This window comes from Lates calcarifer, linkage group LG6 (genome assembly GCF_001640805.2).
Source record: "Lates calcarifer isolate ASB-BC8 linkage group LG6, TLL_Latcal_v3, whole genome shotgun sequence".
Lineage (NCBI taxonomy): Eukaryota > Metazoa > Chordata > Actinopteri > Centropomidae > Lates > Lates calcarifer.
The window spans coordinates 26,121,951-26,134,061 of NC_066838.1; the positions used below are offsets into that span (position 1 = coordinate 26,121,951).

A 12,111-nucleotide genomic window follows, 5' to 3' on the forward strand; every position below is an offset into this window, starting at 1 on the left:
TATGATATTTACTAACAATTTTAATCAAAACAGTTATAACAACAGATGCCTATTGACATACAAACCAGAAGGTCAGTCAAACATGGAACAAGAGAGAATTAAATAACTTTAATTAAAACTAAAAAAGTCACACTCTTGACATAGGCAATTATACTAAAGGGGTAGAATGGCACGATCTGTTTAACTGAGGATGTAGGCAATTTTACTAGAGGTGGCCAGCATCATGAGGAGATGATTTAGGGAAAAAAATCATTTTTAAAAAAAAATGACTTAGGCAATTATTTTAAGAGGGTGATGATAAGCTTCTTAGTTCTTTGACCTGTTGATGTTTTTCTGTATTTCTGTAGTTCATGTGATTTCCTCTGGAATGTGCTCTTCTTGCTCTAAAAGTGTCATTTAAATAAAAACACTAACACATTAGCAAACAACTGTCTAATGATAACAAATATATGGTCTGTTACTCTGGCTGCTGCTGTATTTCAGGTTTGATATCATTCCTGTTTTATTTTCAGGTACCTGACAACAACTATGAGAAGTGGGGTCCAGACTCAAAGTGTGAAGACTCTGTCTACCAGAACTTCAATCCTGCCAGCAGGGATCAGGACCAAATTTAATCTGCATATCCAAAGACAGAAAAGAAATGGTAATGTTTGGATTTGAATCTGGATTTTGTATTGTGCTGTTTATAGTATAAACCTGGTGTTTTTCATATTCTCTCTTCTGATGATACAGATGTTTGTTAAGGTGTTCAGCCTCTTCTCACATGGTTATTCTGAAATAGCAGTTTCTTGATGTTTCTTCTTTTAAACTTGGAGTAATACACAAAGAAATGAGAACAGTCCAGATTTAAAATGTTGCTTGATAAGGCAGTTGCACTTTGTAATGGAAGCTAAGAATAGCCAAGTTTCCTCAATTATTTGTTCTGTTTTTTTTTTTCAGTATTAAGTAATTTCATTTGTCACACTTGTTGAATGATGAAACAAGGAGTGTGTGTCTGTGTGTGTGTGTGTGTGTGTGTGTGACAAAGATGTTGTCAGTTATATTCTTTTTATCATCATTTACTCATTTTCATCATTTTATAATTTTCTTTAAGTTTTGAGGATCAGTGTGTAACGTTTATGTGGATCTGTTGGTAGAACTGGAATGTAATATACGAAGACATGTTTTATTAGTGTGTAATACCCTAAAACTAATTATCTGTTTGTGTTCGCTTAGAATGAGCCATTTATATCTACATAGGGAGCGGGTCCTCTTTCACAGAGGCTGTCATGTTGTGCCGTTTCTACAGTAGCCCAGAGCGGACAAACTGAACCAAACAGTGGCTCTAAATGGGGCTATGGGACTGTCTGACACACTTGGAGAGGGAGAGCTCAGGGGACCAGTATTCAGTTGGCTGCAGTTAGCGTTCTCACCACTAGATGGCACTAAATCCCACACACTGCTCCTTTAAGCATTGACTAATGTAAGTCAATGATAAACATATGATCTTGTTTGCCTTGTCATCATATCGTACATCTCTGCAGATGGTTGATCTTTACTGATACGGAGCTAAAGACACACCCTTCTCTCTCCACCTCAGGTATACTGTTTTACTTCCAGACAAAATGAGTTATTGGTGGTTTGATGTTTATAGATGTTGACTGAGGGAATGTCCCACCTAACTGGTTTGGTCCAGTACTGCTGAAGCACAAGCACTTGTCTCTGTAGAGAGAAGTGAAGCTAAACTGGGGACAGTGTATAAGGTAACGTTCCCTGTCACTCAGGACTCTTTTTCACAGGCTTTACAGCTCTGATTCAGGGTAAAGGGTAAATTAAAGCTACATCTTTAATATTACTTTAAAATTTGGAAGATCCTGATTCTAAAAATGTAGCTTATGAATTCTAGTAAGATCTGTTTTATTCAAGTGACTTGAAATTTCCAAGTCACACCAAATTCTAAATTTAGTGTACGAGTCCAGCCTTTTACTAACAGCATGTAGGACCAACCCAGACTGCTTCTAATGTCACTTTATTGTTTTCATCTTGAATTTTCTACACTGTAGTGACATTTAATCTTGTAGTAATGGTAGAATAAACATTACATAAAAAGACAAATGCCTGGTTTTGAGGAGTAATTTTTTTTTGAGAATTAATTATCGACCAAGGAAGGGGTTTTCTTCAAGAGGGATGCCCTCAGCCCCCGAGAGGTAAGCTCCAGAGCAACCACACCACACTACTGTTCACACACACACACACACACACACACACACACACACACACACACACACACACTCACCCCACATCCTCTGGATAGAGAATCTGTGTAAGGACCCCTCCCTGGGGTTTGACCAGGTGTTCAAACTTGAGTATCATGGCTGTTTTATATTGGTTAGAAAGAGAGCCCTGCTCAGAGTGATTAGCTTTAGTAAACAACTCTTGCTTGACTCTTTCTTTTTTGGATCCAGCTCCAAGTTAGTAAAACATTTGGATTCGATGAGCTCAGTTTTCCAATGAATCCCTTATTGAAGGTGTGTATCTCAGTTTGATCCCACAGGCATGAGAAAGGAATCAATGACGTGATTTATGGAAATACGTGACAACTCAGAGATTCTAAAGTGAACAAACATGATAAACTGGCTTAAATGGAATGAGTATTTGGTGTCTGTTTTCCAGTAAAGATATTGAGACTGAACTGAGTAAGGCAGAGATAAAAATCCCTCCTGCTGATCTTTCTGTGTCTCAGGGCATGTCTCAGACCCCCCACATCCTTTTTTCCTGTGTTCCTGTGTGTGTGTAAAGAACCAGAGGTCAAATGTATCAGATTGAACAATGCTAAAAAAAATACTGTGCACATGCTGATAGTGTTCAGGATGTTCAGGGACACTTCAGGTGGTTCAGCCAGGAGAGGCCATGGACGAGGAGAGGCAGGAACTTCTGCCCTGGCAGCAGAGAGGGAAGCTCCACCTAGTTGACCACTGACAGCTCCTCAAGAGGAGAGCTGAAAACCCCAAATAAGGGACTCTGGAAATGCTGACCCATTGTATCTCCTATAGGACAAGTCAAAGAACCATATGGCTCTAGTTAGCACCTTCATTTCAAGTGTGTATGTTGACTTTCAGAATAATAATTATGGTATTATTCCCCAAGTCTTTCCCTAATCTAAAACCGGATGTATGAGTCAGACAGCACCGGAGTACAACAGTCAGTGATGATAGCAAATGGGATATCAGACACAGGAAGAAAGAAAGAATAAAAACATGGGAAATAAGTAAGATAAAAAGTACAAATAGAAGTCAGGTAAAACTGAGCAGCTTCAGCTTTCTGATTGACCACAGAGACAAAGAGTGGAAGGAGTGAAGAGATAGAGGCAGTTCACTCTCCATCAGGATCAAATTCAGAATGAATCTCCACCATGTTCTGTTCTTCTGCTTCTTCTCAGGTGAGGACTGATTACCTGTCTGTCTCTGATGCTGCAGCTCACACTGCTTATTGACAATGTTGATCACAGAGGCCTTTGTGTTGGTTTATTGTTCTGTGATGTGTTCTGTTCTCTATGCTTCAGAAAAAAACATAATATCCATCATTATATGTTGTTGATAGTTCAGATGTTGATGTAAGAAAGTAGGATTTTAATAAAACAACAAACTCCTGCTGTGTAGCCAGTGAAGAGTTGAAGTGATGTCTGCCTCTGTATCATCTCTGCTTCTCTGTGAAGTGATGGATTAGCTCTCATTAACCTGCAGTCTGTTTTACAGTAAGTCTACAATACACAAAGTTCTGACCATCAGTATTCAACTGTTCATCTGTCCAACAGCACTGTGTGGTGGAAACTCTGGGATCAACATTATACAGGACCTGAAGGAGGAAGTGAACAATTAATTGCTACTTGACTCTGTCTGGAAACAGAAGTTCTTCTGTAAGAATGAATGTAAAAGGAGAAGATGTTCTGATTCAAACAGATGATGTCAGAGCTAACAGAGGCAGGTACAGCATTGAATATAAAGATGAATCTTCTGGAAGAGGAATTGTGTCTGTGACCATCAGAAATCTGACCCAGTCCGACTCAGGACGGTACAGGTGTGGTCTGGGTGATCTTTGGTTCCAAAGTCATACACTGACTTTGAGATCAGAGTTTCAGATGGTGAGTTTCTACTGAAAGTCATTAAACAGATATATTTAGTATGTTTGCTAAATTAAGGAATTTGAAACTGTAAGAATGAATAATCAAATAGAATTCAATCTGTGTTATTTATGAAATACCATGTATTATTATGCTTATATTCAAATTACTACATTATAACTGTTGACTGTTCATCTTTTCTACAGAGCTGCTGGACAGAAAGTCTGGTTTTATCAGAACAAACAGAAGGAGAAAATGTCACATATCCATGCATCGATGCTGTGAACAGAGACAGAATCTTCTTCTGTAAGGGAGAATGTAAAAAAAAGAGGACATTCTCATTGAAACAGATAAGAACAGAGCTCAGAGTGGCAGATACAGCATTGAATATAAAGAAGGATCTACATTTGGACTGTATGTCACAATCACACAGGTGGTCAAGTCAGACTCAGGACAGTACAGGTGTGGTTATGGTAGAGCTTTGTCTCCTGATTCATCACGCACGTTCTCAGTCATTGTTGTAGACGGTGAGTTTTTTCCTTTTAAGTAAAACTTGACTTTCTTTCATTAAAACTGATGTATTTAGTATATCCACATATACAGTATCTAGGGATTTCTGGAGAATCTGAAAAACAGTAAATGACAGTAAAATGTCTGAATGGCTGAAACAGGTTGGTGTAGGCGAACTGTGATGTGAGAGTTGAGAGCATCAGACGTTGTAGGGGGACCGGTGGTGGTGACGTGTGCAGGGGGTGTGAAAGCTGAAAATGGAAATTAAGATTTTACATTTTGTGGATTTATGTTGGACAGCCTTTACTATTAAAATCAAATCACTTTATTATAATATTTGATGCTGAATTTTGTGTGTGTGTCTCTGTGATTGAAAACGTCAGTGAGATTTATCTGTATCAGTACTGATTCAGTGTCTGATTGTTTCATTCTGTTTTCAGAAGCCCAACCACTTCCAAACCAAACAGGACCTTCTTCAACATCAGTCCCAGCAGCTTCCACATCAGGAACAACACTGCTGTCTACACCAGCTTCCCCTGAAAACAACAAGACATCCACAGGTACAGGACAGTTCTGTTTGTCAGTCACCATCCCTCTGCCAACTTAAACTGAAATACACTGAACAAAAATATAACATAACATACAAGAATTCTAAAGTTTATAAATATTAGAAATCACACTGCAAAGCAGTGGGTTAGGGTTAGTCTTAGCTCAGATAAGATGGTTGTGATGCCAGGCAGCTATCAGATCCATGCTGTGGTGTGGACTACACACATGGATGTTTAGGGTTATGGTTAGGGCTAGGCACACACCAGGACCTAACCCTTGGTCTGTGCCAAGATTCCTGCCTTATATAGACCCACAGCTTCACTGGTTGCTCATGTTTCTGAACAGTTTCTGGTTGACATTCCTGTGGTCAGTATGTGACTGTGGCATTTGACAAAATCCGACATCTTGTAGTGGCGTGGCACACCAGTACAATAACCATTTTGTATAATCAGCATTGTGATGTGCCACATCTTTCTGGTGGATGGATCATTTTTAGCAAAAACTGTAAAATTATCTGTGACGACATTGTCTCTCTCTAATCTCTCTCACTCTCATCCCTCCCGGCCAACTCTCACCCAGGTTATTTCATGCCTCTGGCTGTAGGTATGCCCTCAGCTTTTGTGCTGATGGCTGTTTCTCGGGTTTTCTACCTGTGTAAGATGAGGTGGGGATCTGTTTTGGACACAGAGGGAAACACAGGCAACATTTTCAGTTTTCAGTGTCTGATTGTTTCATTCTGTTTTCAAGCCCAACCACTTCCAAACCAAACAGGACCTTCTTCAACATCAGTCCCAGCAGCTTCCACATCAAGAACGACACAGCTGCCTCCACCAGCTTCTCCTGAAAACAAGAAGACATCCACAGGTACAGGACAGTTCTGTTTGTCAGTTATCATCCCTCTGCCAACTTAACCTGAAAATACACTGAACAAAAATATAACACAACATGGCAAGATTCTCTACATTCACCTTTAATATTCAGGACATCAGACTATCTGTTGTTTTTCTAGAGCTGAAAAACATTAGTTTCATCAAGTATTCTTGTGCAAAATGTGTTGCTGAACAACTGCTGCCTTTATAATGTTGGAGTTTTTAAAATTAACTCTTGAAACGTTTTCAGTATCTGATTGTTTTATTCTGTTTTCACAACTCCAACCACTTCCAAACCAAACAGGACCTTCTTCAACATCAGTCCCAGCAGCTTCCACATCAGGAAAAACACTGCTGTCTACACCAGCTTCCTCTGAAAACAACAAGACATCCACAGGTACAGGACAGTTCTGTTTGTCAGTCACCATCCCTCTGCCAACTTAACCTGAAATACACTGAACAAAAATATAACATAACATGCAAGATTCTAAAGTTTTATAAATGTTAGAAATCACACTGCAAAGCAGAAACTTAACAGTACATTTACCTTTAATATTCAGGACATCAGACTATCTGTCAGAATCATCATATAATATTTATTGTGATGTTAAAGTCTACAATGTTAAAGTCTACAATCATTTACTTTATTATAATATTTGATGCTACATTTTTTTGTCCACTAGCAATGGCTTGTTATTATCCATCCACACTGTTGTCCAGTGAGCAAGGGCCATTGGACATGCGTCTTAGCTCAGATAAGATGGTTGTGAAGCCGGGCAGCTGTCAGATCCATGCTGTGGTGTGGACTACACACATGGATGTTTGCCTTTCTGATGCAGCTGCAGATGGTCTGTGCCAAGATTCCTGCCTTATATAGACCCACAACTTCATTGGTTGCTCATGTTTCTGAACAGTTTCTGGTTGACATTCCTGTGGTCAGTATGTGACTGTGGCATTTGACAAAAATCCGACATCTTGTAGTGGCGTGGCACACCAGTACAATAACCATTTTGTGTAATCAGCATTGTGATGTGCCACATCTTTCTGGTGGATGGATCATTTTTAGCAAAAACTGTAAAATTATCTGTGACGACATTGTCTCTCTAATCTCTCTCACTCTCATCCCTCCCGGCCCACAACTCTCACCCAGGTTATTTCATGCCTGTGGCTGTAGGTATGCCCTCAGCTTTTGTGCTGATGGCTGTTTCTCGGGTTTTCTACCTGTGTAAGATGAGGTGGGGATCTGTTTTGGACACCGAGGGAAACACAGGCAACAGAAACATGCAGGGTGACTTCATTACCTTGTTTCATCTTACATGTTGTTTCTGTATGGGGTGTAACTGACATTGTCTTCAAGTATTTCCCTAATATGGACAAAAAGGAGACCAAGGTGAGAACATGTATGTGTAGAAACCCAGTGAAACATAAAATGTGCTCTGGACAGTATCCACTTTAAGTCTTCCAGTCGATTTGGATCTCCAAGTCAAGTCACCAATTCAGGGCAGAGCTTAGAAGGTTTAGAACGTACACTATGATATTATTTACATAGACCAAACAACTCCCACCATGAGCAAGGTCAACAGTGGCAAGGAAAATCTTCCTTTTAAGAGGCAGAAAGAGACCTGATGGGCAGCCATTTTCCTCAACTGGCTGGGTTGCATTCTGGGAGCGCAGTGTTATAGGATAATAGGGGACTATGAGCTCTTCCAGAGAGGATGGTGTCTGACCATTAAGGGCTTTGTAGGTGAGGAGGATTAGAAATTTTAGATCACTTGGAGAGTCTTTAGATATTTGTATGAGGAAATTGGGAATTTGGGAATTGCAATAGTCCGGCCCAGAAGTAACAAATGCATGGACTGTTTTTTTCTTCTGTTTAATTACAGCTATTTCAAGAGACTTCAGTGTCTAGTAAACAAGTGATAAGGGTAAAACTTCCTTTAACAATCTAGTTTGGAAGGAGGCAGGTTTGATAGTATAGATGAAGAAAGTGTTGATGTTAGTTTGGGAGAAGATCAATTGGAGAAAAACAGTCAAAAACAGGTGTTACAGCTGTTTGTAAGGATCTTATGTTCAGAGATAAATCAGTGCTGGTAGCTCATAAAGTTGCCTGAGAGCTATAGGAATACATGGATCAATACAGTGGTGGGGTTGTTTTGATTTTTTGCTATCAATGATGAGTAACAGGCAGCTCTGTCATTACAGAGGGCCGTCTCATATATTTTAAGAATACCCCGCCAGGCTGAGAGGGATTCTAACGCCATATCCTTGTTTGGGATTCCAAACCTGATGACTGCATCTGCTGAAACCACAAACCAGCCAGCAGGGACTGAGACCAAACCTACTCTGCTTATCCAAACATAGAAAAGAAATAGTAATGTTTGGATCTGAATCTGGATTTTGTATTGTGCCGTTTAAAATCTAAATCTGGTATTTTTAATAATCTCTCTTCTGATCATATAGAACTGATTGTGTTAGTGAAGATGTTCAACATCTTCTCATTTGATTATTCTGAAATGAAAGTTTAGCAGTTTTTTGATGTTCCCTCTTTTAAACTTTGAGTATTACACAAAGAAATGAGCACAGTCCAGATTTAACCAGTTACTTGATAAGTCAGTTGCACTTTGTAATGAAAGCTAAGAAAAAACAATCTTCCTCAGTTATTTGTTCTAGTTTTGTTTTCAATTATCAGTGTTGTATCAGTGTTATTTGTCACACTTGTTGGGTCTTTGACTAGCTTTTATGAATGTTTTATTAAATATTTATCATTATTTTTTCTTCAGATTTATCCTATCCTATCCTAGGCCTCAAACACCTGACATCATCTTTTGTTGTCAGTTTTGGCGTGCCTACTTCTTTTCTGTTTTTGTTTTCCCTCACAGGATAAGAACTTCCAAACAGAAGCACAGTTGGGATGTTAATGACGTAAACCACAATCCCTTGGTTTGATAGAGGCCTTGCTTTATCTTGCTGATTCTACTGATTTATAAATTCTATAAAAATATTTTTACTCTTTTTTACTCATCACTTTATCATGACTGCAGCAGGTTTTGTCCATGTCAGGATCATATCAGTGAGCTGATTAGTCAGCATGTGGGTGGTTGTCATATTAAAGCTGATCCTCTGAAGTGAACCTGTGTGAGTGTGTGATACTGATGTTCCACATCATTCACTTTGCAGTAACATCCTGTAAAATGTGGCAGAAGGAGGCTGGGTCTCAGAGTTCATCAGATATACTTTGGTGGTGGAGCAAGAAGTTTCCAATTTCTGATGGAGTGATATTAGTTGCTGTTGAATTGAGTGCTTTTAACTTTGACACAGCGATTTAGTCTGAAACAGCTACAGTTACAGTGTCAAAGGGGCTTTACAGCAACTTCATAATTAAGTCACTGATGTACAAAGATGTCCACGTTACACTGCTACAGTTCCACATTTCATCGTTATCATCCTCATCAACATGTTGTGGGTGCAGCTAGAGTTAAACCAAAGAGACAGTGATGAGAAGAAGATAATTAACTTCCTGACAGAGGGCCCTATCATATTCCCATCACAAACTGTCTATTTGTCTGTTTTACAGTAAGTCTACAATACACAAAGTTCTGATCATCAGTATTCACTGTGTGGTGGAAACTCTGGGATCAACATCTATACAGGACCTGAAGGAGGAAGTGGTAGAATTGGTTGCCACTTGACTCTGTCTGGAAACAGGAAGTTCTTCTGTAAGAACGAATGTAAAGGAGAAGATGTTCTCGTTCACACAGATGATGTCAGAGCTAACAGAGGCAGGTACAGCATTGAATATAAAGGTGAATCTTCTGGAAGAGGAATCATGTCTGTGACCATCAGAAATCTGACCCAGTCCGACTCAGGACGGTACAGGTGTGGTCTGGGTGGATCTTTGGTTCCAGAGTCATACACTGACAAACACTTCACATTTCTCACTAAAAATAATATTTTGACATCACTTGAGGACTGTGTGAACAGCTGCTGTAAGACATAGAAATATTTCCATTTACTCTTGACTCATTCTACACTTTTATCCAGTCAAAAGGTCTTCCTCTGAAATTTGATAGAAACAAATTCAAGAGTCAAGAAGCGTCATGGTTCATATTTGAACAGGATTTTAAATCCTTTCACCACTTTTATTCCATCAGACCAAAGTCTTTGATGTTTCCTGCAACAGGAAGATCTGGTTTGTTTTTTGGGTGTGTGAGTGTAGTTGGTGTTTTTTCAGTGGCTGTTTTCCTGTTGCTTCATCTCAACAAGAGAGACAAACCTCATCCGCACTTTTAATAATGAGTCATTATAACAGAAAAATCCTTTGTCTGTTCCACAGGTTTGAGGACCAGAGGAAACTCAGACGCCACAAACATGGAGGTGACTTTGATTAACTCTGTTTACTCTCACTCTTGGCTATGATGGCCACTGTAAAGCTGAAACAGTCACAGTTTGAAGAATGTTCCAGAAAATGGCTCATTCTCATCTAAAATTCTGTAGAAATCAACAGAAGTTACAGTTGACTCAACCAGTGACAATGTTCACTGTGGTATTTTAGTTGCTCTTTCAGTCTCTGTGTTTTTCAGATTACCCTCTATGAAAACTGTCGTCCAGTCTCCACAGAATTCAGATCTGTGTGTGTTTACTATGACCTACCATCAAGACCAATGAAGAGATATAGAGTCCTCTAGAGACGACAGTATGAAGAGTGTATAGTGTCCCTCAGGGATCAGTTCTGGGTCCAGCTTCACTTGCTGTAAATATAATAATATAAAGAGAATGATCTTGACCTGCTCTGAAGTAAAAATGCTTTGAGATAACTTTTGCTGGGATTCATTGCTTTACAAATAAAACTGACTTGACTTGAGGTTCGAGGTTCTGCTCGAGGTTTCTGCCTCTTAAAAGGAAGTTTTTCCTTGCCACAGTCGCCTAGTGCTTGCTCATGGTGGATCTGTTTGGTTTTTCTCTGTAAATCTTATAAGATAAAGAGTACGGTCTAGACCTGCTCTATATGTACAGCGTCTCGAGATAACTTCTGTTGTGAATTGGCGCTATATAAATAAAATTTGACTTGACTTGACTTGACTTGACTCTCACATGTCTCCTTCCTGTCTGGCCCAGTGACCCTGACATGCTGAGCTTCCTGCAGGGCTGACTGAGTCAAAAAGTGGACGTTAAAAACCAGTCAGACAGAAATCCTTGTCATTGGCTCCCAGCACATTACAAGACAAACTCTGCCACCTGCTGGTTCTCTGCTGGAACATGTCAAGTCTGTTTTATTTGATAGTATATAAATATTTCACAAATATGATCTGAGACTCTGGAACAACCTGCCTGAGGAAATCAGAGCGTCTTTTAAATCCCTTATTACAGCAGACTTTTATCAGAGTCTGTCCTGATTTTATTTGAGTTTTTACTTTGTTTGATTTCACTTCATTGAGTTCAGCCTTCCTCTTATTTCTTGTTGCTGTCTCTGAATGTATAATCAGCAGACATCTCAGAATGTTTAACTTTAACAAACACAGTTTCTCATTAAAAAAGAAAAAGAAAAAGCTCTGATGTTGAGTTTAATTCTGTCTGGACAGAGTCTTCACTCACTTCCTGCTGTTGAACAGTGAGTTTGTCTTTCACACCTGAGGAGTGTTAAAATGTCTCATTTCCTGTTCATCCAAGCAACAGTTTAAGACATGTTAAAAATCCAGTTCAAGTTTAATGCTGCTTCAAAGTAGCAAAATAATAGGGGGTGGAGGTGGACATCGAGTCCTGAGGGGATTTTCTACTTGTTTTTTCTTGATGTTACACACTGTAAGAAGAGCTGTCTATTATTTGAAATGTGAAAACCAGTATTTTGTGTAGTTGTTTGTGTGTGTCTTTGTAAATGTCACCTTTGTGTCGCTTGTTGAAGTTTGCTCATTAATAATGGACTGGGCTCAGTGGTGGATCCTCAGCTGAACACTACAACCATCAGGTAGCAGTATGTGTTTCCCGCCCTCCGACCGCATGGGGCGGTACTGAGCACATCACGGTTTACTGCGCCACAACAAGGCGAGGAAGATGAAGCACTAGAAAACTCACCTGGACGAGCTACAC

At 39.4% G+C, this 12,111-nt stretch overlaps 1 protein-coding gene across 7 annotated transcripts in view; it reads left to right on the forward strand.

Moving 5' to 3' along the window:
• The window catches only part of LOC108873302 (mucin-5AC), a 52,725-nt gene that overhangs the window by 17,244 nt on the left and 23,370 nt on the right, over nucleotides 1–12,111 (forward strand). For 5 of the 7 annotated variants that reach the window (XM_051071491.1, XM_051071494.1, XM_051071492.1 and 2 more), the window contains one exon: nucleotides 513–2,007. The exons of the other annotated variants lie outside the window; for them this stretch is intronic. In XM_051071491.1, the coding sequence (XP_050927448.1) occupies nucleotides 513–614 (102 nt within the window). In that variant the 3' untranslated portion in view covers nucleotides 615–2,007. Of the gene's footprint in view, nucleotides 1–512; nucleotides 2,008–12,111 lie in introns of those variants that run through there. 7 annotated transcript variants of the gene reach the window in all.